The sequence below is a fragment of the Eriocheir sinensis genome, chromosome 39 (genome assembly GCF_024679095.1).
Source record: "Eriocheir sinensis breed Jianghai 21 chromosome 39, ASM2467909v1, whole genome shotgun sequence".
Taxonomy (NCBI): Eukaryota; Metazoa; Arthropoda; class Malacostraca; order Decapoda; family Varunidae; genus Eriocheir; species Eriocheir sinensis.
In genome coordinates this window covers 4,112,322-4,139,459 of record NC_066547.1, presented here as the reverse complement: position 1 = coordinate 4,139,459, position 27,138 = coordinate 4,112,322, and the positions used below count along the sequence as shown (strand labels likewise).

The window sequence follows — 27,138 nt, the reverse complement described above, 5'->3', positions numbered from 1 at the left end:
CATGAGGGAACAGAAGTCGAAGGTATACAGCTAAAATGGGTACAGAGAGGAAAGGGAAACCACACACAGCTCCCTCTTGCTACTGGAAAAAAAAATAGTACAAAAAGGAGCATGTAGTTGAAACGAAAGAAAATGTTACGTTCTGCCTGTTTCGGTTTGTTGAATTTCATAGCAAACTGAGGATGTTGTTAGAAGTAAGTAAAGGTAAGTAAAGTTTCGTTATCTGGAAGGGAAACTACTGGAAGAACGCGTACAAATAAGGAGGATGAAGTTGAAGCAAAGGAAAATATTGTTGTCTATTTTTGGTTTGTTGAATCATATAACGAACTGTGATTTTTTTTATTAACAGAAGGAAGTAAAGTCTGGTTATTTGTCTTCCGTTGAAATTAAACACAAAAAAATCTGCTTCAATAAAAGGAAAAGAAGGAAAAGTTAAGAAAGATTTGAGGATTTTAAATTGAATATATAGTTTTCCTTTCACGGTCTGACACTTCAATCGCCTCCTCCTCCTCCTCCTCCTCCTCCTCCTCCTCGAACGTTCACCCCCAGAAGGACTCACACACTCTTCCCCCCCCTCTTCACACCCCCATCTTGCCCCCCTCCCCCTCTTCACGCCGCTACTTCCGTCACCCTCGCTCCGTAGATATCCCGTCAACCCTTGCCTCTTCCTTCTTCCTCCCTTCTTCCTCCTTCCCTTCCTCCTTCCCCTCCCTCTCTTCCTCCCTTCCCTCGAGCTCATGAGTTCAACATTATATCAGTCTCTCACGATCCTCTTCTCTTGTTCTTCCTCCTCCTCCTCCTTCTCCTCCTCTCCCTCCCTCCCTCCCACCCTCCCACATCCTGTTCTTCACACCCACACACACGTATACTCTCTCTCTCTCTCTATCTCTATCTCTCTCTCTCCTCATACGTGTGATACTCTTTTTCTTATTTATCTTGTGTTTTCCTTATCTCTGCTCCCTCGACATTTCTTTCATTTTCTATTTTTTCTATTGTCTATTTTGTTTTCTATTTTCTTACCTATTTATATTTTTTTTTACCTGTGCTGCTAGTTTATCGTTTTCTCTCTCTTCCTATTTAGCAGTCTTAAGTTACTGTCTTACTCTTTTTTTTCTCACAGTTTTCCTTTTCTTTTTTCCTAACGACACTTTCCAACTAGACAAAACGAACAACTTGATCCTCACTTGTTCACTGTCATTAAGGTCCTTGCTTACATATCCTAATTATTGAAAGCTCCTGAAGGGCAATGAAGGACAGTCTAGTATGAAGTCGAGTATAAACATGATCATCGGTGTAGGTTAAGGTCATAAGCGCAGTTTTTACCGAGGCTCAGGTGATAGTATTCCACATCGCCAAACCGTCAGCTCAATGTCGCGGCGGCCTCCCAAGTGTGTACTCTGAATAAGGGAAAGTAAACGTGTTTCTTCGCCTCGCAGGAGCTATGAATAAAACAAGCTTGTGAGGGTTACCGGCTTTGGGTTGTTCGACGCATATAACAATCTTTTCTTTTTACCAAGTTTCGGCCATAATATACTAGTTAGACGTTTCCCTTCCATATTTTCCTTGTTTGGGTTTGGCTTGTCCGACGCATATAACAATCTTTCCTTTTTAGCAAGTTTCGGCCACAATTTACTAGTTTGACGTTTTCCTTCCCTATTTTCCTTGTCTGGGGTTGACTTGTTCGACGCACACCACAACCATTTCTTTTAACAACCCTCGGAGACAGTGTGCAAATTTGACGTTTCCTTTCCGTACTCTCCTTGTTTGGCTCTTGAGTTGTTACACGCGCACCACAACCATTTCTTCTAACAAGCTCCGGAGACAGTTTTGCGTCGTGTCAGCCCCGCAGCGCCGACCACCCCCGTTAGCACTGCCTGGGTGTGCGTCGCTTGGATCCTCACGGCGGCTTGTCCCTCGCGCCCTTTGCAAGCCGCAGCGCATTACTCCACGACGCTGGCGCTTCCTGTTGCCTCCTGATGAAACGGAACACCTGGACGTCCGGATTATGCACGAATGTAACGTTTCCCGCGGCTGAATATTCTCCTTGTCGCTGTTTCTTCCTGTCTGTTCCTCGTATCAGCTTGTGGTTAGCGCTTCCTCCTCCTCCCTCTAGCCTTGCCCTTTCGTGACCTTTCATGCTCTTCCTCTCTCTCTCTCTCTCTCCGTCCTGTACGTGTCCCAGCATATCATCAGCCCTGACACCCCATTTCCACCTCATTCAACACCTTATCATCCCTTGTCCAAGCTCCCTCATCCATCCACAGTGAATCATCCACATCGAATACATAGAGCTTTAGCCTCCTCCTCATTCCTCTCATCTCATTTCCAGCTCATCCTCACCTCATCCAGCACCATTATCATCCCCTTTCCAAGCTCCCTCATCCATCCGCAGTGAATCATCCACCTCGAATACACAGAAATTTAGCCTCCTCCTCATTCCTCTCATCTTATTTCCAGCTCATCCTCACCTCATCCAACACCATTATCATCCCCTTTCCAAGCTCCCTCATCCATCCGCAGTGAATCATCCACCTCGAATACACAGAAATTTAGCCTCCTCCTCATTCCTCTCATCTTATTTCCAGCTCATCCTCACCTCATCCAACACCATTATCATCCCTTTTCCAAGCTCCCTCATCCATCCGCAGTGAATCATCCACCTCGAATACACAGAAATTTAGCCTCCTCCTCATTCCTCTCATCTTATTTCCAGCTCATCCTCACCTCATCCAACACCATTATCATCCCTTTTCCAAGCTCCTTCATACATCTTCAGTGAATCTCCCACCTCGAGTAAGCAGAAATTTAGCCTCCTTCTCATTCCCTCACACTCACTCTCCCTGTCACGCTTCCTCCCTTACCTTCCCCTCCGCACTTTTCTCTCCCTTCCCCGTTCACCCTCCCTCTCTAGCGCGGCGTCACACGTAGAGAATGAAAGTACTACACGCTACACACACACCGCGACCCTTCTTCTCCCTCTCTCGTCTTCCATAACAGGAGAAAAATGAAGCTTTGTGAGACAACTTCCTTCGCCTGAGTCTGGGTTCACTCTCTATACCTCGAGGCGCTAGCTAGATGGAGGTGTTTCTTGAAGGAACGTGAAAATGTATGAGGAAATGCATTATCCCGCCTGTCTTCACCCCTTTGCCTCGTATAAACTCCGTAATCATGGCTCGTAACGTGACGGGGATTCATTTGCACTGCGAGAGGGGGAGGCGAGGCGAGGGGTTAATAGTGTTTACAGTAAGACGAACCACACATCATCGCGTTATTCCCCCAAAAAACTTACGCCCCCACTGCAACGGTGATACGAGACTCCTTAATTATAGTTAGTAAATTGGGGGTCCCGTATCTTTGGCATCTTTACATTCCAGCTGAAAAGTGTGTTAGAGCAACGGAGAGATGATGAGGACCTTTAATTGCGTTTACAGTAAGGCATTATTAACACAAGCAGCAATGATGACTTGACTTGTTTACACGGATGACTAAAGGAAGATGAATATTCCGGACGGTGAGACAGACGGCGGGAGGAATTAATGAAGGCGAGGAAGGTGAGGACTGAGGAGGGTGAGGATGGTATTATCAGACACTGCTACCTCTCACATTAACTATTTACAAAGGCCAAAAAAGGAGAGTAATCAGGGTTTTCATAAGTGTCTTTCCACGTTCATGGTACAGAGGAAGGATCATACTACCACCAGGGTCATTAAACTATCCATGAAAATCCCCAAAACGCCTGTGAGAGCCTTGTTAAATATGTGTGCTTGGGCGCCGCCGAAAAGATGTGTGTTCAGAAAGTTGGTTTAGCGAGGAGGAGGAGGTGGAGGAGGACGCAGTGAAGTGAAGACAAGTGCTGAGACATGTTCCTCGCAGGCATTGTTCCCGAGGGAGTAATTGTCACCCCGCACTGAACATCATGAAGGTAGAATTGGTGGAGTCGACATCAGCCCAATTAAGAGAATCCGCCCGAACTGTCATTTTTACGCCCAGGTGTCAGGTGTTGTCAGGTCAGGCTCCCTCATTAATGGGCTCGGCCAGGCTCGCCCACCCCCATCTTTTGGCCGTAAATTTGACAGTTCGTCGGCTTCACCTCAATGAATGGGATTAGCGAGCCGTGTCGACTCCAACAATTTTACCTCCATGCTGATCATACACAGGTAATTATTGTGCTCCGCCCCTGACGAAGTACAAGTCCCGAGAAGGAAGCCGAGGAGTGCGTGAGCGTCGACCGCCTCATTTCCTCCGGGGATCAGGTTGTTTTTATGAGGGACGTTCGTTTTCCCTGACTGTTATAACGTCGTCCTCATTTCCGAGGGTCGGGAGGATCAGAATATGAAGAAGGGAAGGGTGGAAGGAGAGGGAGAAAGAGGGGGAGAGCATTTGGGTGAGTAAGTGGTGGAGTTACAGGACTGAAAGGTGGAAGGAGTGAATGAATTAGAGGATAATTGAAAGGAGAGAGACAGAGGGGGAGAGCAAAAGGGTGAGGGAAATAGAGGAAAGGTGAAAGAAGAGAAACGGGAAGAGGAAGGATGAGTGAATTAGAGGAAAGATAGAAGTTAAGACAGAGGGAAAGAGAATGGGATGGATGGTGAGAGAGAGAAAAGAAAGGAAAGGAAGAATGCGGAAGAAGGAGGGACAGTTTAGCATGAGGTGGAGGATGAGTGAATTAGAGGAAAGATGAAAGGAAAGACAAAGGGAAAGAGAATAGGATGAAAGGTGAATGAAAGGAAAAATTAAGAATGCGGAAGAAGGAGGGACAGTTTAGCATGTAGTGGAGGGTGAGTGAATTAGAGGAAGGATGAAAGGAAAGACAGAGGGAAAGAGAATGGGATGGAAGGTGAGAGAAAAGAAAGGAAAGGAAGAATGCGGAAGAAGGAGGGACAGTTTAGCATGTGGTGGAGGGTGAGTGAATTAGAAAAAAAGGATGAGGAATGCGGAAGGAGACGGGACAGTTTTAAGCACGCACCGCCAGTCACTCGGTATGAATAGAGGATTATAATAGTTTGCCATTCCTTATTATCTTTATTCTTTCCGGTGCTAAATGACACCCGTTGAGCTACTGTCACTTGCTCGTTCCTGATTTACGTTGTTTTTGGCTTTCTGAACCACTTGCTTGATCCCATTAGTTAGTTACCCTTGTCCCAGGCGTCCATCTTGAATACCATCCTTTCCTTTTTACCTCAACGTCAAGCTTATCTGCTCACCTTAGCTTATCAATACTAAGAATCACTATTCCACCATCACTACCTGTTATGCCGCCGTCTTCTGATTACGTGACAATGACTTCCTAACATAACTTATTCCATCAGTTGTTTTTGCTTCCTTCATTTTAATCGTCTTTATTACCTTGCTTTTCCCCGTCATCAACGTCAATCATCCTCTGTTTACCTTCAACTCTTCAACACCTGCAAGCACCACCACCACCACCAGCACTACCACCACCACCTCCACTGTCATTGCCCTCTCTGTTGACTTGGGTAGCATGAGTCTAGCGGGCGGCGACCCTCCTAATGCTGGGGGATGTTTCTTGACGCCTCCGCCGAGAAGTAGCCGAGTCACCCCTGAAGCAAAAGAGTTCCCCGCCGTCCAAGCAAGTCCGTGCAAGGAATAGTAATCTGACCGGCAGCCACTCCTGTCAGTATGAAATTTGTTGTGCGTGCAGAAGATGAGGACATTATGGTTGCTTCATCCGACATTGCTTAACTGGACACTGCAACCACCTCTTGGACGTCGGCGTGTGGGTGTTGTAGGCCAGCGGGGCGAACAGGGACTTGATTGGGGTTGTATGACGTGCTTGCTTTGACTATTGGCAGCATCATGTATTTTTCTTTTACTTCTGCCTGTGAGGAACTGTGCAGCTAATACCGTTAAATCTCTCGTTGGAAGATGTTATCTCGTATAGCGTTCAAAATACAGCGTCCCAGTGTTCAATATTGCAACGTCATTTGGTTATATCATTGTACGTGAAGAGTAGGAATGTTCTACTCTTTACATGGATAGTGATATAACGACCTCTGGGATCCTCCTGTACATGAGAGAGGGAGGGAAGGGCAGGATGAAGGTATACTGGTGTAGGGTAAGCTGTGTGTGTGTTTATGTGCATGTGATGTGGTGTGTCCTGAACCTGTTGTGTCTCTTAGAATATGTACTTAATTGTGTTTTTGAGATCTTATTGTGTTCCAGCCTTTAGGATTGAAATATTTAACTAAGTATCCATGAAATTTGTTTTTGCTTTTCATATCTTAAAGTATCCTAACATATTTTTCTCTCTTTTTCCAGGTAAGAACAACTTGAGTCCCCCAACCACCCGTCTCAGCTAAGTGAATCAAAGTATACACATTAAAACACCCACACCGGCATTAACTCTGATATATAGCTAATGTATCACACAAAGTACCACCTCTAAATGAACTTACCTGCCAGTCATGACCTTGATAAACAAAGCAGGGACCCCGAGCACTGAGTAAACTAATGAAAAGGCGATCAGTCACGGTTACCCATTGTAGGAAATTGAGCATTGTAGCACCAGCGATCCCTTCCGAGGTAACCCACGTGTGAAGCGAACTTAATCAAGGCTCCTCATGGTTGGCAGTAGGGTGGGGCGGAGTAGCGAGGGCGGGAAAGGTGAAACAGGTTGGTGGGGTGGATGAGGGAAGGTAGGAGGCGGATGAAGGAGAAGAGGAGGAGGAGGAGCAGGAGGAGGAAGTTAACTGTTATGTGGCCAGGAAGGGAGGAGAATTGACTGACGAAGAAAGGACGATAAAGCGATGGAGGAAAAAATAATACCAGCCAATTTAAACGTAACCCTTTTGAAACAGGTTCGTCCCTTCCTTGAAACCTGAGAAACAAAGGATTTAGTACTGTTTTAAAGGTGAGATTGATCTGTAGTCCACTCCTTTTGTCTGTTCCTCTTGTCTTACTCTTCTCACCTTACTTGTCCCTCTCACACACCTTACCGAGTTATGAGGAACAGATTAAGAGGAAAAGGAAGGTCTTTCTAACTCCTAAAGTGAAATATCTAACCAACTGCCCCGCTTGTTACGTTATTCCAGAGATAGAGAGAGAGAGAGAGAGAGATAGAGAGAGAGAGAGAGAGAAAGAAAGAAATAGAGAGAGATGGAACACGCACTGCCCAAAAAAAGGAAGAATTTATCATCGGCCTGTCGTGTCATCCAGAAAATATTTGGCGCGCGCTGCCGGCCAAGTGTGTCATTATTTCCTCAACAGTTAGAGAGCCATTTTTGTCGCCATACTTCCATCCGTCCTTCACAATCTTACTCGCCGTCACACAGCACCGACAGTCCCTCCTCAAGAGCCCGGCGTCGCCATTTTTTAGCCGCGTCATTCTCCGTAATTAGTGATGTCGTTCTGCCCAAGACGATAAAACGAGATCATTCCTCTACCCGGTGTCGTTGCCCTCGCCTCCACCTTGGCCGCTCGTCGATGTGTCTCCGAAGCAACTTTTTTTTTTTTTATATAGCTAAAGAAAAAGCTCAAGGGCAACAAAAAAAAGGTGTAAAAAAAAAGCCCGCTAATCGCTGTTCCCACAAAGACAAAAGTAATGAGCGGGCAAAAGAGAGGTCAATTTCGGGAGGAGATGACCAGTTACCAGTTAAAAGTTACCAGTTTATTGCTATTACCCACATTATATTTTTCGGTTTCTGACCCATAACTATTGTAAAAAAAACATCAGTAATTAGGGGGGTTTTTTTACAATGATTTTGACTGAGTATCGTTATTTGTGTGACTACGACAGTTTTGGGATGAACTTTTTTTTTTATGTCTGCTCAAGGGAAAAAAAATAAAAAAGAGGAAAAAAAACGCGAAACACTGCCCCAATAAAGAGTTCAGAAGAGTGGCAATGTTTTGAGTACGACAGTCTGGTAACGCTGCTCCGAAGTTGGTGGGGGGTTTTTTTGTGTGTTTTTTTCATGACTGGAAAATTTCTTCTTCGCTTGTCATCTCTAATTGAGGTTGAAGAACTGTCGCATTCGGTCAGAACTTTCAAATCTGAGCAAAATCTTTTTTTCCCTGGTTAAGTCCGTTTTTCGCATTATCTTGTTGCGAGATTGTGATCTTTCGCGAGTTAATTTGTATTCTGTTGGAGTGAAAGACGGAGGAATATTTTTTGTGGGCGATTTTTGTGTCTCTTCACGTGTCATCTACTCCGTTACCTTCCCTCCCCGTGTCACGTCTGCTGGCCGAAGATAACAAGAACAGACATGATTCAGGAGTGTTTTGTTGACTACCTGCACGCCAGACCACCGACCCGCCCCTTAATTGGCCCCCCCTTGCCCCTTGCCCCACCTCGCCCCGCCTCGCCCCGAACCGCCCCCGAGCTCGTAGTCTCAGCGTGGGAACCGCCAGCCACCAGGAAGTCCCATCCCGCCCGCTACCAATATTTGCCCTCGACGCTGCTGCAGGTGTGGAGGGTTTGCACAGCGATCAGCCCGTCTCGTCCTTGCTCCTCACCCTCGGCCATGAATGAGGCGCAGTTATGTCCACCTGCCGGCCGTCCAGCGAGGTGTTTGGCCACGTAACAACCAGGTAGTCATGCATCCCTCGCCGGCCCTCCCTGACCATTCCCGACCCTCCCCGACCATCGCTTCAGGTCATCCGGGGTAAACTGCGATCGGTCTCAAGTCAACCGTGAAACTCTTTGCTCGCCCCTCTCAGCCTCCAATCGATAAGCACTCCAGAGCTTCAGTTTCCCTTGACTTACCCTTAAAAGCCACTCGATTCACACTCACAGCAAGGCGAGGTGTGCTTCTGAAACCAAGAAGCTGTGTAGAGGGTAGATCGGGGTATCTTTTCCTTTTTTTATCCATTCCTTGACTTACACTTAAATGCCGTTCGTTGCACACACATAGCAACGAGAGGTGGACTTCTGGAACCAAGAGGCTGGGTTGAGGGTAGTGTCGGGGCATCTTTTTTGTTGTTTTACCACTGGACGTGTGTTGGAGCGTAGGTACCCAGAGGCGCCACTAACGGGACCCGGGGCGCTCTCCCACCGGCGGAGGCGCGGGGTCGTTGGGGCGAGAACAGATGACGATCGCGGCGTGTTGATCTGCGCTGCCGAAGAGCCGAAGACGTGATGCCCCGACTCTGCTTTGTTCACGGTGCCTTCCCTTCCCGCGGTCTCTCCTCCTCATCTTCTTCTTCCCCCTTTCCCTCTCCTCTGTTGCCGCCGCCGCTGCCACTGCCTCCTCCTCCTCCTCCTCCTCCTGTTCCTCCTCCTCCTCCTGTTCCTCCTCCTCCTCTTCCTCCTCCTCCATGTCTTGCTCCACCTTGCATGTCTCGCATTCCTTTCCTCCTCCTTCGCCTTAATTGCTTCCTTTGATTTCTACCATTATCATTCCTCCTCCTCCTCCATATTATCTCATTAACCTCGTTCAGAAAAAAAGAAGGAACAGATCAAACGAACATTAATTACGAACCGGTATCGCCAATCTGACTTCCATTGTTTTTTTCCTTCCTCGGCCGTTTATTGAATGGCTTAATGGAGTTTTTATGCAGTGATCATTCCGACCGCCCTTTGTTGTGTTGTTTTTCTCCTTTCTTTCCTTCGTTCGGTCCCGTTATTTTCCGCGTCATTAAACCTTATACGCTGAGGGCTTCGAGGCATCTATGGGCGGTTATTTCTGAACAAAGGAGAAAGGAAGTGGGAGGGAAAAATATGAAGGAGAGTTTGGCCACGCATAGAATTACTCTCCCTCTCTTTAAAACCCAAGACCCGGAAGTGTGTGTGAGGGGGGAAGGGTATGTGTGCGTGTGTGTGTGTGAATGTGTGCGTGTGCGTGTGTATGTGTGTTCCTCTTTGTATTCATCGAGGCTCGTGTTTATCCTTCGCTGCTCTGAATACTCCTTCGTCACTATAAGATACAGTCTAACGCACTCTACCCTTGCCATATCTACATTCCCATCATGTTCATCCATACCCCAAGTGCATTTCTAGTGTTTCAATCGTAGGAACATCAGAAGTTACAACACACCCAAGATCCAGTTACTTTATACTCCTACTTAACACTTCAAACACTTTTACACACTTGCCTTAGCACGGAGAGGCTTATAAGTTAGCTACCCGTTTCTTCTTCCTTGCCTCAGCGCCTCTCTCCACTCTAAAACACCCCAAGAAGATGAAGCATACTAACATCCGCATTATCAAACGTTCGAGGCTCTTGCTACGAACATTTTTCAGGGCCAGAGAGGAGCTACTTTGCCTTATCATGAGTATTTGCCCCGTTCACAGCGCGGAAGCCTTCCAAAACTACCCGGCTAGGCTCAGGAAACTACCTATTGAAACCCTGACAACTTCCGCGAGGGTCTTTTGGAATAGATGGACTAAGAGGAGTTTGATAGTATAGACCTAAGCCTCAAGACATACACGAGCAGCCCGTTTGATAGAGCACGCACGAAGCCTTGATTGATTGTGTTTCGAGGCGTATCTAACCACTCTTTCCTCTTCCTCAAAGCCGCCAACCTCACCGCCTCTCACTGCGTCTTCAATTTCCACGTCACGGTCTCCATTTCTTTTCCGGGAGTCGCCCTTTTGAGATCCCTTCGCCTCTTGGGTCTTCGTCGTTGTACTTGTCTTCTGCTTATTTGTCTTCTTTATCGTCTTTTTCTTCGTCGTTTTATTCGTTTTCATCCTTGTCTTCGTCCTTATCTTCTTGTTCGTCTTAATCCTTCTTCTTTATCATCTTCGTTCTACTCATCTTATTCGTCTTCGTCTTTGTCTTCTTTCTCGTCTTCTTCTTTATCTTCTTATTCTTGTTTGTCCTCGCCTTCCTATCCGTCTTCTTGTTCGTCTACTAATTGGTCTTCGTTCTCCTTTTCGTCCTCCGTTTCTTCTTCATCTTCGTCCTCGTCTTCGCCCTCACCGCGGCTTCTCGGATTACGTGACGCTGGACATTTAATCTCAGCGACAATGGCAGACCTCAAGTGGTGAACCCGCGACCCTCACCAGCCCTCCAAACCCTGCTATAAGTCCGGTTTCTAGGCTTCTAACGCCAGGACTCGCGGCTCTAAGGGCAGGGCGGCGCGGCACTCCCTCGCCTCCACACGTCAGACCCGCGGAAGGTCAAGGTGCCTCGGGAGTCTCAGCGCCGTGACTCCGCCGCACCGTAAGGGCGTCCCGGGGTTCGTTGCCGCTGCCCCGAGGCGACCTAGAGGGCGACCCCAAGGTTATTACACCCTCCGGCCACCACCACCACCACCACCATGTACTCCCCTTCCACCATCCCCCCTCCCCCACCACCACCACCTCTACCTCCACCTCCACTACCGTCACGTCGCTTTTGTCAACCCTGAATGTTGTTGGAAGACGAGGAAGAGAAATGTAGTGGCGTTGAGTTTAGTAAAAACCAACATCTCTCGGCTGGGAGTGACGGATGCTGAAGGGAAGAGAAAGAGAGGAAGAGAAACAGCGGGGGTGACTGAGAGGAAAGGGAAGGGAAGGAGATGAGAGGTTAGCGAGAAAGGGCTGGTGTGGCGGAAGGGGAGGGAAAGGAGAATGGCTGTAACTGAAAAGGAAAGGAATAGAAGGGAAGGGAAGAGAAGAGAGAAGTGACAGCGAGTGAGACTGAGGAGGAGAAGGAGAAGTAAAGATGAGTAAATGTAACTTATAAAGAAGGGAAAAGGAAGGAACAGGAAGGCAGGAGAAGAAAAGAAAATGAACAAAAGAGAGAGAGAGAGAGAGAGAGAGAGAGAGAGAGAGAGAGAGAGAGAGAGAGAGAGAGAGAGAGAGAGAGAGAGAGAGAGAGAGAGAGAGAGATGAATAAATGTGGCTTATAAGGAAGAGAAAGGAGTGTAAGGAAAGGGAAGACAGGAGGAGGAGGGGGGGGGGTGACTGAAGGGGCAGAGGTAAGTTTAAATTATTGTCCATTATGGTTACGTAGGTCGAGGGGGGAGGGGGGGAGGGGCTTAATCTATTTCTGTGACCTTAGAGTTCATGTGTGTGTGTGTGTGTGTGTGTGTGTGTGTGTGTGTGTGTGTGTGTGTTGATTGATGGGGAGCGATGCGCCTGTCCTCACCGCCGTCACCAACACCACCAACACTCCTATAAATCATCTCGCCACCATTATCTTTCAGCGGTAGTTATGGTGGTGGTGGTGGTGGTGGTGGTGGTCGTGGCGGTGGTGGTCGTGGCAAGGGTAAGAGTGATGGATTTCTTGATGTTTCCTGTCGAGTCATTCTGTAGCTCCTGTAGAATCGCTTCGTAGCTGTAAGTTTCCCGTTTCAGGCATTTCGAAACATCTTTTACAATAATACGCATTTCAGTGGCATAAACTTCTTTCCATTAAAGCACATTTTTGCTATATCTTCAGTCACATATACTATACCCCGATCGTGACTTTTGTTCATAGCTCTTTCGTTTAACATTGCTATGAGGATATTCCTTTCTATTTATATTATTCCTCTACAGCCCATTGTTGCTTATATTATTGATTTAAGCCCTTTTCTTACTTATAACATCATTTAAACCCTTTGCTTACTTACATCAATGATAAAATCCCTTTTCTCTCTTGCTGTGTAATTTTAAACACATCATTACTTACGTTATCGACATAAGCTTTTTTGTAACTTACTTTCGTGATCTAGACTTTTCCTTAAATACACCATCGGTCTATAAGTAACGTCGTAGTGCCTTTAGGTAGCTTGGAGCGGCCACGAAGTCACGTTAGAGCTTACCTGGTGACGCTTACCTGGTGATTTGCATGGCCCGTTCAGCGCTGGTGTGTGTTCATTACCAAGCAGCAGGTGCGTTCCTCGAGGGGAAGAACACACCCTCCACCACCACCCCCACTACCCCCTAAGTCCGAATCACCCCCGTACCCCCACCCCACCACTCCCTCCTCACCCCCTCACCCCTCTTTACCCCCCATTGTCTGTCCCCCACAACCGGCCACTTCCGCTCACCCTTCCTCTCTCTAAAACACACACACACACACACACACACACACACACACTTCCTCTACATGCTCGCACACGCCCACATCCTTCTCTCCACTCTCTCCGCTTCACTTTTTTTCCTCCCTCCTCCTTCCCTCCCTTCTTCTTTTCTCTCTCCTGTCTTCTATAGTTTCTGCATAACGTTATCTCTCTCTCTCTCTCTCTCTCTCTCTCTCTCTCTCTCTCTCTCTCTCTCTCTCTCTCTCTCTCAAGCACGCTTTCTCCTTTTTTTCCCTGTTTCTCACGCTTATCTCAAATTTTCCCTCGACTCTTATTTATTCCCCTCTCCTCTATTCTAAACTCATATATTTTATTCCGTTTTCCAGCACGATATTATGCTTGTTTATTTTGTTATCAAGTCATGCCTCGTACGATCGCTCTTCCCGTTTTCTTTTGGGGTATATTCTTTTTCTTGGGTTCATGTTTAATCTGGTTAATCTGCAAAGTCCCATCGTCAGCGTAAATGTTTAACTTCAACCTGCATATTCGTGTACAAATTCCCAGGTACCATTTCGCTCCGCTATGAATATATACCTTGCATGCGAATTATTTTCTTTATCACTATTTGTCTTTAATCTGCATACCTTTCTCTTTCTTTTCTTTTGCTACCTCGCTCTCTTTCTCTTCTTCCCCTTATAACAGTAGTATTCATAATCATTTAACTTCTGTAACTCCTTTTTCCTTTTGCTCTTTTTGCTAATTCGCTTTCTTGTCCTCCCTTTAAAATTACTGTCTTCTCAATCATTTAACATATATTATCTCCTCCTTTCTCTTGGTATTCATCTAAGGCACACTTATTTTTTCGTCCCTTGGCTGAAGTGACCGACACGGGGCTCACATTACAGAGTCTCGCGTTGACAAAAACACATCACCTAAATATCAGAGAGTTGGCAGTTCTGACGTGTGTGTGTGTGTGTGTGTGTGTGTGTGTGTGTCGGGAGTGTTTGCCAGCCTGCCGCAGTCTCCCGTTAGCTCCAGCCTGCACAGGACAATTACTGCTTTGACTGCGGGAAGGAAGGCAGGAGGGAGGGAGGAGACGGGAAGAACAGGAAGACGCAGGAGGTGAGGTGGAGAAAACCCAGAGAAAGGAAGGCAAGGAGGGAGAGAGGATGGGAAGGGTGGCTGAGAATGGTAGTGGATTTTGATGTGTTGGGAGAGGAAGAGGAAAGAATGGAGAGATGAAAAGAGGATGATGGTGGAGTTTGATGTGTCGGGAGAGGAAAGAAAAAAGGACTATGGAGGATTTTGAGGTATTGAGAGAGGAAAGAATGTAGGAATGGAGAAGAGGAGGATGAATTTTGATGAGTAGGGAGAGGAGAGAGGAAATAACGGAGGAATGAAGAAAAGGAGGATAGTGAAACATGAAGGAGGAATAAAAGAAAATGTACAGAAAGAAAATAGCCACGATACCTTTACTAATATACATAGAAACAAATATATTCACACATTTAACAGTTTTTAGTATATGTCTACGCCTGCACGCACATATGCACACACAACGCACCAGTCTGGCATGCAAGGGTTTCCGGCGCGAGTTCGAACCTCCCGAGCACCGTGTCGCTACACCTGTCGGGGGGGAAACCTGGTCGGGGCGCTGCGTTCCGTTTTGGTCGCTCGCCTCACCCGGTAACCTGTTTTGTCTGTGTGCTGGTTGGGTGTTGTCTCCTTAATTGGCAACGGTGTTATATTTTACTTGGTACTGTTTATGAGGCTATTAGTATTTGTTGATCGATGATGATGGTGATTATAATAATAAGATGAGGAACAAGAACAAGAATAACCTGAAGCAGAAGAGGAAGGAGTAGAAGAAGATGAAGAAGAAGAAAAAGAAAAGATTTAGAAGATGATGAAGAAGAAGACAAGAACAAAAAAAGGAAGAAGAAGAAGAAAAAGAAAAAGAACAAGAACAAGAACAAGAAGAAAAGCGAAAACAAAGCAAAAAAGAAGAAGAAGGAATAGAAGAAGAACGATAATAATGATGATAACACGTCTTTTCATTATAGTAAAAAAATAGTGTGGTTCGTGACTCGCTCTTCATCATACTCCTTGTCACCCCAGTCACTCCTCGGCCACAACAGCATCTTTGCATTGACACAGGTTACCTTATCTATCCCCCTCCGGTGTTCTGGTAGCCTCCTGTTGCGGTACCAAAACCTAAAAAAATAAATGTCACAAGATAGACCACTCAGGCTTTGGCCGGCTCCCCGCTGCCCCAGAGTCGAGAGATTTAGTTATCAGATCCGTGTTGCCTTCGGTCCTGTGAAACTACTCAGCCGGCAAGACAGCATTATTTGTACCATAAACTTGACACACGGCAGATGCAGAACCCGTTTCCTCCCCCTGACCCAGTGCGGCGTAGTACCCCACCCAGGCCGTATGCACCGGACCCGTCTGACTTCTAAGCATAGCGTTCTCGGGCGCCTCAGGGATGGTTGGGCAGCCGGTAAACGAGGAGATAAGACTCATCATCAGAAGTAGCCATGATGCGCGTCTTGAAGGGATGAGAATGCTGCCCAAGTGGGTGAAGAAGGCATAACGGAGCGAAAGCAAGAAGGAAAATTTGTCCGCGTGGTGAATAGAAGACGCAGAGGGTAACGGGAAGGCAATGGTGCTCCAAGTGAATGAGTGAGAAGCTAGATCCATATACGAAGGGATGAAGAAGAGGATGGTGGTGGATTTTGATGAGTTGAGAAAGGAAGAAGGAAAGAATGGAGGGATGAAGAAGAGGATGATGGTGAATTTTGATGAGTTGAGAAAGGAAGAAGGAAAAAATGGAGGGATGAAGAAGAGGATGATGGTGAATTTTGATGAGTTGAGAAAGGAAGAAGGAAAAAATGGAGGGATGAAGAAGAGGATGATGGTGAATTTTGATGAGTTGAGAAAGGAAGAAGGAAAGAATGGAGGGATGAAAAAGAGGATGATGGTGAATTTTGATGAGTTGAGAAAGGAAGAAGGAAAGAATGGAGGGATGAAGAAGAGGATGGTGATGAATTTTGATGAGTTGAGAAAGGAAGAAGGAAAGAATGGAGGGATGAAGAAGAGGATGATGGTGAATTTTGATGAGTTGAGAAAGGAAGAAGGAAAGAATGGAGGGATGAAGAAGAGGATGGTGATGAATTTTGATGACTTGAGAAAGGAAGAAGGAAAAAATGGAGGAGGAATGGAGAAAATGTAGAGGAAATGGCTACGATACTCCTACTGATACACATAGAAAACAGATATTTTGATGATTTTAACCTGTGAGTGGGAAGTACAGGATGCTGGGGTAACGGTGAAGCCAGAGTACTCAATATGGTTGGTTGAGAGGCAAGACCCAAGGCACGGAGAGGAGAGAGGGGGAGAGGAAGCGTTCAAGGGAGGATGGGCGGTTAGTGAAGCAAGAGGAAGTACTCAGATCGCGGTGAAAGAACGGGAAGCAAGACCCGGGGCACGGAGGAGGCGGGGAGGGGCGGGCACGATCGGGCAGGAAACACCAGCGAGTGGAACAAGACTGCGCCGTCACGCTGCGAAACTCTGCTGCCACTCACTCACACTCTCGCATTCTCCTCCTCACCACCTGTTGCTCTCTGGCTGGGCTCACGAGGCATCAACTGTCTTCCGCGTTACTCTGGCCCGGGCTTAAAATTCACCTTTCCTGAACGCTAAGATAAATTATAAACTCTCCTGCCACTCTCGCACTCTCCTTCACGCCACCACCTGTCGCTATCTGGCTCACGGGGTATCGACTGTCTTCCCCGTTACTCTGGCCCGGGCTTAAAATTCACCTTTCATGGGCTCTAAGATAAATTGTAAACTCTGCTGCCACTCGCTCACTCTCGCACTCTCCTTCACACCACCACCTGTCGCTATCTAGGCTCACTGGGCTGTCTTCCGCGTCACTCTGATTCGGGCCTAAAATCCACCTTTCCTGGACGTTAAAACAAATGGTAAACCGCTGCATCGTGTCATTGTACTGCTTTTCCCACTAACTTTTTTTTTTACAGTAAAGAAAACAACTCAAGGGCAAAAAGAAATTAATACAAAAAAGCCCGCTAAGCACTGCGATGAAATAATGTAACCTCGCTTTAACAGTAACCTAGCATTCCTTATACGGCAAGCATCCTCCTTAAATGGTAACCGAGCCTCCTTACTACCAGCTGATGTATACGCAATAGCCGTGGTTCGTTTTGGTGAGGCTGAGGCACCTTATGACGCTACACATGCTCACCTGTATCACACTTTCGTTCCTCCTGGCTTATTAACGGTTACAGGTATGAGCTTACTGTGTCTTATTACCCCAGTGCGTGTAGTTATCTGGTTCTCTGGTTTCTAGTGTTCAGCTCGCCTCCAGTTCTCTGTATATGGAGCGCCCAAGCAATTTCACTTATTAAAACGGAAAGTCGTGTTAGTCAAGGGAGAAAACGGACTTGACTGACTTGACTTGATTGACTTCAGTGAGAGCAAGATTTTATTTTCTTTCTTTCCTTCCTTTCTCTTTTTTTTCTGTGCGTGTGTGTGTGTGTGTGTGTGTGTGTGTGTGTGTGGGCCTAGTCGGTGATGATTCCTTTCCACCACCCGATCTGCCCACACTCTCTCTCTCTTTCTCTCTTTTTCTCTCACCTCCACCCTGTCGCTCTCGCCCTCTTCCTCTTTCTATCTCTTCCTTCCATGCCCAGTTCTGTTCTTCTGCTCTTTTTTCTTCATCCTTCGTGTGAATGCCAGATGTTGCGTCACAGATGGTAGGGTTAACTTCCTGACCGTCTCTCTCTCTCTCTCTCTCTCTCTCTCTCTCTCTCTCTCTCTCTCTCTCTCTCTCTCTCTCTCTCTCTCTCTCTCTCTCTCTCTCTCTCTCTCTCTCTCTCTCTCTCTCTCTCTCTCTCTCTCTCTCTCTCTCTCTCTCTCTCTCTCTCTCTCTCTCTCTCTCTCTCTCTCTCTCTCTCTCTCTCTCTCTCTCTCTCTCTCTCTCTCTCTCTCTCTCTCTCTCTCTCTCTCTCTCTCTCTCTCTCTCTCTCTCTCTCTCTCTCTCTCTCTCTCTCTCTCTCTCTCTCTCTCTCTCTCTCTCTCTCTCTCTCTCTCTCTCTCTCTCTCTCTCTCTCTCTCTCTCTCTCTCTCTCTCTCTCTCTCTCTCTCTCTCTCTCTCTCTCTCTCTCTCTCTCTCTCTCTCTCTCTCTCTCTCTCTCTCTCTCTCTCTCTCTCTCTCTCTCTCTCTCTCTCTCTCTCTCTCTCTCTCTCTCTCTCTCTCTCATTAACAGCACATACCTTATAACTTTCACCAACTGGGCTCCATTTACGCATATCAGAGTTACAGGCTTACCAACACCCATTCAACCGTGTCCATTACAAACCCTTCCTGATATGCCTAATGAATCCAAGACGAAGAAACCCAACCAGAGAGGCAGAAAGAGAAGGGAAACCGCCAACATAGCAACACAAACATACACAGACATACACGTATAGACAAACACCGCACTCTTTGTTTGGCTCCCTATCTTGCAACACTCGCGCAAGAACAGTACAGAGAAGTGTCGCTGCCATTGTGTTCATCTCTCGGTGTCCAACAATTAAGTCGCGTCGGGAAGGTGTAGTGAGTGGCTTTGGGCGGGTGGGCGTTGCTCGTCCTTGGGAACCTCACCTTTTTTGCACCTCCTTTTGTCTCACGTGCATAATAATTTCGCTCCCTTGTCCCGCCGTAATGTAGGTCAGTGTGATTAGTGTTGCTTCAGTTTTTGCGTCTTGTCTTCTCTTTTAATTACGTGTCCAGAGAAGATTGCAGACTGAGAATGTTTCCGCCGAAGAGACTGAGGGAAGGAGTTATGTAGAGAGGAGAGAAACTTGATGTGGGTGTGTCTGCTGAGGCGTAATTGATGCCATAAATTGATTACCGAAGAATTTAAATGATAGCTAACACGCACATTCACACTCACACACACACACTTTCCCCTTCCCACACACACACACAAACCACTCACTTTAAACCTCGCAATCTTGAACTCAATCTCATTTGCGTTACCTGTGGCTTTCAAACGTATACCTGCACCGCTTCATTAGGCTCAGGTAAGGGTAGGTAAGAAGGCAGGTAGGCCACTCTCCCTCTCACTCTTACGGGTCTTTGGTTAACTGATGAAGAGATGGAAGTACTCTGCGGCGATAAGATCAGTAGGTACAGGGTTCGAGTCCTTCAGTCACGACCCTGCATGAGGAACGGGAGCATAGAACAGAGTGGAGGAAAGGTCAAGGCATAAGAAGGTCACAAGGAAGGTTCGTTCGGCGGTAATGGCAAAAGGAAAAATGATACGTAGTTAAAAATACATGTTCTCGGAGGTCATTACGTGAAATTAAGTCCTGTTATGGGAGATTAAGGAGACAAGGGGAAGCAGGAGAGAAAGAGAGAGTGAGTGTGTGATGGAAGAGACGGCGAAGGACGATGACGGAAAGGAATGATGATGGTTGGTCAGATAAGTGGTTTAGAGGGAGGAGGAGGAAGAGGAGAACTAAGAGGAGGGGAAAGAGGAGGAGAAGGAGGAAGAGGAAGAAGAAGAATTTGAGGTAGAAAATAAAGAGGAGAAGAAAATGAGGAGGAGGAGAAGAAGAAGAGCAATTAAGAACAAGCACAAAACGAAAAAAACGAAAAACAAACAAAAAAACGACGACCTTAATATGAAAGAGCAAGAACAAGGACGAAAAGTAAAGAAGAAAACGATAAAAAACGAAGAATGAGAACAAAAAGAAACCAAACCACGAGGACGAAAGAGAAAACGAAGAAGAAATTAAAGACCAAAACCAGAAAGAAGAAGACGACGAGAAAGAAACAAGAAAACAAGAGTGAAGGGAAGAGGAGGAGTGGAACGCCCCTTAGCATATCAGGTCTCGGTGAAAGGGAGGAGGAGGCGTATCAAAGTCAGTGCCTGTAGTGGTGGTCGCCGCGGGCCGTCATTAGCGAGGGTAATAAGGGAGAGAGAATGAGAGGGAAAGGGAAAGAGAGAAGGAGCCCGTGGGGAAGGTCGGCTGGCGTGCGTGAGGCGTGAGGGGCAGGCCATCACATCGCCCATCATCGCCTCAACCCGAGCGTGGCGTCTGCGTTTAGCCCCGAGGCCGATGGACGAAGTTAAAGACCACATTATTGAACATTTCGTCGCCCATACACACACATTTGACAAGGCTTTCGTGGGAGTTGTGGGCTTCTCCAGGGGTAGTTTTATGACCCTGGTGGTAGTTTTACAATGCTTATATACCATGAACTCTATACAACACTCATGAGAACGCATTTTACCCATTTTTTTAGCCTATATAAATATTTGGCAAGGTTTTCGTAGGAGTTGTGAGCCTCTCCAAGGGTAGTTTTATGACCCTGGTAGTAGTTTGATCCTTCTTCTGTACCGTGAACTCTATAAAACACTTGTAGACACCCATTTTACCCCTCTTTTGGCCTATATAAATATTTGACAAGGCTTTCGTAGGAGTTGTGGGCCTCTCCAGGGGTAGTTTTATGACCCTGGTGGTAGTTTGATCCTTCTTCTGTACCATGAACTCTTAAAAACACTCATGAGTATGCATTTTGCCTTTATTTTTGGCATATAAAAATGATTGATGTGAGAGTCGGGAACGTCTAAGAATACCGAGGTCAGTTATGCGTCGCGGCAAGCAGACAGACAGACACGCAGACAAACAGACAGGCAGAGAGAAAGAGAAAGCTGGATGGGAGCTGAAGGAGACGCAGACAAAGCAGCTGAAAGAGGGACAAGGAAACACACGCTCTATCACGCACTAATTATTACTTCCTGGTTTTTGATCTTGAGTGTTTAAAAGCAAAGGTAAAGATGAATGTTGTATGATGAAAAAGTAAAGAGAATAAAAGAAATGTGATGTTCTGAATAAAAAATACATCAAGAAAATTTAAGGTATGTGATGTTCTAAATGGGTATCTGATGTTTAATTTAAAAAAGATAAGGAAAAGGCGGTAAATTTGATGTTCTGAATAAAAAAAATCACCAAGAAATAAGAGATATGTGATGTTCTGAATAGGTCACTGATGTTTAATAAAAAAAAAAAAGGAAACGGAAGGAAATTTGATGTTCTGAATAAAAAAAAAAAAAACAAGAAAATTAAAGATATGTGATGTTCTAAATAGGTATCTGATGTTTAATGAAAAAAAGATAAGGAAAAGAAAGGAAATTTGATGTTCTGAATAAAAAAACATCAAGAAAATTAAAGGTCTGTAATGTTCTAAATAGGTATCTGATGTTTAATTAAAATAGATATGGAAAAGAAAGGAAATCTGATGTTCCAAATAAAAGAAAATCACAAAGAAATAAGAGATATGTGATGTTCTAAATAAAAAGAGTACCCTATAGCAAACTGACAAAGAGGTTAATGAAAATAAAGGAATGTGATGTTCTGAATAAAAGGTACAAAAAATAATAGAAAATAAGTGATGTTCTAATGAAGAGGCACCATAGAAAACAGACACACAGAGATAAAGAAAGTAAGAATGATGTGAAGTTCCTTAATAAAAAAACACTAACATTATAAAAGAAATGTGATGTTCTAAATAAAATAAATAAAAAACATCGTAGCATCTAAAAAAAATCTACCCCCCCCCCAAAAAAAATATCCCCTCAAGGAAAATCGGAAGAAAACACCAAAATAATAAAAGAAATGAGATGTTCTAAATATAATAAATAAAAAAAACACCGTAGCATCTCAAATAAAAATACCGCCCCCCCCCCCCTTAAAAAAACGGTCCCCTTTAGGAAAATCGGAACCCACTCACGCATTGCATCACCGCGGGAGAATGTGTGTGTGAGCTTCTTTCGCATTTGTCTCCAGTCCATTGAGCGGCGTCTCTCAGTACATCTCCTGTCACGGTCTGGCGCCTCCACGCAACACGCAGGAACCACGCACGGAAGGAGACATTGAGGAGGAAGGGAGGGAAGGGGACAGGGAAAGCGAAAGTTATGGAGAAGAGGAACGCACGAGAAAAATGTCTTCCTCTATACATGAATCATTCTGTCGCCGAAGTCATGAAGGTTATGGCTGGTGCTGTCAGACGCTTCCATCCACTCCTCACATCATCTATTTCCAAAGGCTAAAAATATGATCAGTCGGGTTCTAATGAGTCTTCTTTTAGATTCATGGTACAAAAGAGGGGTCGAACTACCAGCAGGGTCATAAAACTACCCCTGGAGATAATCCAAACTCCTATGAAAGCTTTGTTTAAATATGTGTTCTTTGGCGCCGATGTGTCGAAGAATATGGCGCTGTAAGACTTCTCTGAGACGTTTTGGGGAAGGATGAGGAAGTGAGGGAAAGCTTTATCTAGGAACCGTTGAGAAAGAAGAATGGGCAAGAGAAGAATCATGAGCAGGAAGTACGAGATCAAAAAAGAACATCAGGGAAAGCGGAAAACTCTATAATAAGGAGAGTTAGGCGAGGGAGAAAGAGACGAAGCGAGTGAATCTTGAATACAGGAAGCGCTGAATGAGAACGAAGAATGGAGGAGGAGGAGGAGGAGGAGGAGTCGTGAGGTAGAAGTAGCGGATCAAGGGGGGACGAGAGGAAGGAGGGGACGCCGCCCGTGAATAAGGTGCGTCGGATGAGGAATCGCGAGAACGGAGTCGCGAATCAAGAAGCGTGATGGGCAGGAAGCGTGAACCCTGCCCCGTACGTAGCTTTGTTAAGGGGATAAGAGGCACCGTTAGGGCTTGAGGGAGCGAAAGAAAAAGAAAAGGGGGTGAGGTAAAAGCTGGTACACAAAAAGATAAACAGCTGAAGGAAAATAAAGCGTGAGGGAGGGAAAGAGAGAGAGATAAGGAGCTGAGGTGTTGGCTGGTACACAACTAACTAAAGAAAAGAAAAATGTAAGGGAGGAGGGGGAAAGAGAGAAGTAAAGGGTTAAGATAAACGCAGCTACACAAAAAGAAAAACAGATAAAGGAAAATAAAGCGTGAGGGAGGGAAAGAGAGATAGATAAGGAGCTGAGGTGTTGGCTGGTACACAACTAACTAAAGAAAAGAAAAATGTAAGGGAAGGAGGGAGGGAGAGAGAGAGAAATAGAGGGTTAAGATAAACGCAGCTACACAAAAAGAAAAACAGATAAAGGAAAATAAAGCGTGAGGGAGTGAGAACGAGAGAGAAATAAAGGGTTAAGGTAAAAGCCGATACATAAAAAGATAAACAACTAAGGAAAAAGAGATCGTGAAGGAGGGAAAAGGAAAAGAAAAAGAGGTTAAGTTAGAGGCTAATATAAACAAAAAGAATATCAACTAGAGAAAAAGAAAAAAAGGAAAAAAGTCGATTTCTACCATTCCTTTCCATAGTATAAACAACAACAAAAATATCCACTAGAGAAAAAGAAAAAAAGAAAAAAATCGATTTCCACCATTCCTTTCCACAGTATAAACAACAAAAATATCAACTAGAGAAAAAGAAAAAAAGAAAAAAATCGATTTCCACCATTCCTTTCCATAGTATAAACAACAAAAATATCCACTAGAGAAAAAGAAAAAAAGAAAAAAAATCGATTTCCACCATTCCTTTCCATAGTATAAACAACAAAAATATCCACTAGAGAAAAAGAAAAAAAGAAAAAAAGTCGATTTCTACCATTCCTTTCCATAGTATAAACAACAACAAAAATATCCACTAGAGAAAAAGAAAAAAAGAAAAAAATCGATTTCCACCATTCCTCTACATTTTCTTTGCCACTGAAAAGGATAAAACACTAATCAGTTATTTTGTTTTAGGTTTTTTTTCTGTTTTACTCGAAGACAATGGCAGACTTCTAAAATCCTCGTCGTTCATTGTCAGCAACCGTGAAAACGTAACAGAAATACACACTTAGAGGCGAACATATAAAACCATCCCCCGAGCCATTTAAAGCGAAAGTCATGGTTAACAAATTCCAACTTACCTTTTCTGCTTACCTTTCGTATCAGTCAATTGCATATTTTTCGTTATTTGGTAAGTGTGTGCTAAAAAATATTTGTGTATGTGTGTGGGTCTGTGTAGCGGAGTGTCTGTCTGTGTGTCTGTCTGTGTATGTCTGTCTGTTTTTCTGTGTCTGTTTGTCTGCCTGTCTGTCTTTCGTGTGTCTGCCTGCCTGTCTATCTGTCTGTCTGTTTGTCTGCTTGTCTGCCTGTGTGTTTCTGAGTAAAGGTGATTCATGCATATTTCCCGCCTTGTCAGTGAAAATTAGCTATCCTTCGTGTGTATATGCCATGTCTAATTGGGTTTTTTTCTCTCTTTCTTAGGCCGTCCTCGCCGCCGCCGCCAATGCTCAACTAATACAGCGACCGAGTAAGTGTTGCAAGTATTACCTGTTTGTCATTACCTCTTACCTCACCTGAGTTCTCACTGTTGCTTTTGTCCTCACTTGCCCAAGCTTTAATGTCTTTCTCAACCTTGCACCTTTTCTTCTTTTCTTCCTTCGTCATGCTCCTTTCTTCTTTCCCTCTCTCTCACTCTCTTTCTTTTCCCTTCTCGCTCCCTCATCCTCTTTTTTTTAATCTCCCTTTTGTGTACTTTTTTTCTTTCCCTTTTCTTTTTTCTCCCGCTTCTTTTGTCTCCTCATTCCATTCTCCTTTATTTTTCTTTGATGAGGTTTTCGTCTTCACTTCACCTTTTGTTTGCTCATTTTTTCTTCTTTCTTTGTACATGGCCACCTTCTATTCTTCCTTTTATTTTACTAAGGTATTTATTTTTTTCTCGTGTGTCTTCTTTTCATGCGTTTTTCTTCCTAATTGTTTTGTTCGCGTTGATTGTATTACGTTGCTGTTTCTTTTATTATGTTTTCTTTATGTGTGCGTGTGTGGTCAATGTTTTCATCTTGTCGTCGCCAATGTCGTCAGATGTGTGTGTGTGTGTGTGTGTGTGTGTGTCGTGTCATTCCTCTCTGGTCCAAGTGCGGTGACCCTTCATTCCACGTTGGCTGTACTTCCTGGTGGTTGGATTAATGTGCTCCTTTTATTTTTACAACATATTTTTCCAATACCACAAACACACACACACACACGCACACACGCATACACACACGTTCTTGCACTCACTCATTCCTTCCCTCCTTCATTCCTTCCCTCCCTCCTTCCACTCCTCTCTCTCCCTCTCTCCTCTCCTCTTTTCCTTCACTCAGTCGCACCCTCATGCATTCTCCCACTCACTCACTCACACTCTATCATCTTAATCACTCATCCTTTCTTTCACTCACTTTCACACCCTCATCCTCTCACTCACTCACTCACTCACACACTCACCACCTCCACCTTCCTCTATTTGCACATCGTTTAACACACAGTCATCGCCTTAGTATTGCAGCCGCGCACCATGAAAGCCTTTAAACAGACGCTATGCACCACACCCCATTTATGTTTGTATTTATTTGTTCACGGAGCAGAGCGAGTCATTGGCCGAAGAGAGACAGACAGACGGAAAGACAGACACACGGAGGAATAGACGGAAGGGGAAAGTGTGGAGAAAGAAAGGAAGAGAAGGGGGGGGAGGAGGAGGAGGAGGAAAGGGGGTTATGTGGTGCTGTGTGTTTTGTCTGGGTTATTTTTTTCAGATTAATCGCAGGAATGAATGTTAATAAAGGGAAGGGAAGGATATATATTTATTGATTTTGGGTTGTGTGTTGGTTAAGTCAAGTTTATCGCACTCCCTTGTTCTCCCTGATTGCGTTTTTCTTTTGTTATTGGTGTTTATGTTATCCTTTCTTAGTCTCCTCTTCCTCCTTCGCTACCGTTTTTCTCTCTTCTGTGTGTCTTGTTCATCTTCTCTCTTTGTAGTCTGTTGTTTTGTTCTCCTTCTCCTCCTCTCCTTCTGTTCCTTCTCTCCTTCTCCTCCTCCTTCTCTCCTTCTCCTCCTACAGTTCTCACTCCTCTTCCTCCTCATCATCATCACCATCATCCTCTTCCTCCTCCTCTTCTCTTTCTTCGTGCTGTCCTTCATCTTCCACTCTTGATTAGATAGTTAGTGTAGCTTATCACAAATAGCCTCGTTAGGACCATCATGTGTGCTGTTGTTTGTTCTTCCTTTGTGTTTCTTTGTGTTCTCCTAAAATGTACGTCTATCTGGCTGGCGCGCGACAAGGAAATTTCACTTCTTGGAATGAATAATGATTTCCTTCTTGTGTGGTGGTGTTTTTTTGTGGGGGTTTTTTGCGTGTGTGTGTGTTTTTTTGTCTATACAGTGCATCATGAAGAGAGAAACTTGGTGAACACTGCGGCGCGTTTTTTCTTCTTTTTTTCCTTCCTCTTTGGTGCTTGTTGTTGTGAAAGGCAAAGGGAGAGTTGACGTCGATGATGATGATATTGCTGATGATGATGATGATAATGATGATGGCAGTGTTTTGCTTTTTCTTACGTGTTTTCATCTTCTCATTCTTTTCCTGTTCTTGCTTGTGTTCGTTTCTCATCTTCTGTGTCTTCTTCATTATTAAAGTTATCTGTTATTAGGTGAGTGTGTGTGTGTGTGTATGAGAGAGAGAGAGAGAGAGAGAGAGAGAGAGAGAGAGAAAGGGGCGTGGCACATCATTATATTGTAGCAGGTATTGGTTAGGACGTAATAGTAGCAGTAGCAGCAGCAGCAGTAGTAGTAGTAGTAGTAGGAGGAGGAGGAGGAGGAGGAGGAGCAGGAGGAGGAGGAGGAGAAGGAGGTGAGTACAGACATGAGTAGTGAGAGTTAACTTTCTTCCCAAGCCCAACACCTACTCAAGTGTATCCTTCATTCATTCATTTATTCATTCATTCATTCACTTATTCTTCGTCGCAGCACCTCGTACCCAACCCACCTTCCCCCGTACACATGATGGGCGCTTCGAAAGGCTGTCATAGCTATACGTTTTGCGGCCATGCGTAGAACAGGTGTTAGGGAGAAAGAATGGGAGGGAGGAGGGAGAGGGGGGAAGGGGAGGCTGTCAGGTGAGGTGGTTGGGGGGGTTGGAGGGGAGGAACTAGACACGCACCATCAATTCCCCCCCCCCCCCCACCCCACGCACACACACGCACACACATCCACCCCTGATCAGACGAGGAAAGTGGAGAAAGCGAACCACTAGCACCCACCTCCACCACCACCGCCGCCACCACCACCCGACACCTTGACCCATACCTGCCTGACACCCCCCCGAACCTCACGCACCCACCACCACCACCACCACCACCTTTTCCTCTCTCCACAACGCGCATTCATTCCCTCACCCATTCAAATGTTTCT

The 27,138-nt window shown here is 45.3% G+C and overlaps 1 protein-coding gene across 5 annotated transcripts in view; it reads left to right on the top strand.

Moving 5' to 3' along the window:
* Positions 1-27,138, top strand: part of LOC127008897 (cuticlin-4-like) — a 129,317-nt gene that overhangs the window by 55,530 nt on the left and 46,649 nt on the right. For all 5 annotated transcript variants that reach the window (XR_007761415.1, XR_007761414.1, XM_050881374.1 and 2 more), the window contains exon 3: positions 24,180-24,225. Coding sequence is in view for 3 of the 5 variants with exons in the window: in XM_050881374.1 (XP_050737331.1) it covers positions 24,180-24,225 (46 nt within the window). In the remaining 2 variants the exon portion in view is untranslated. The remainder of the gene's footprint in view (positions 1-24,179; positions 24,226-27,138) is intronic.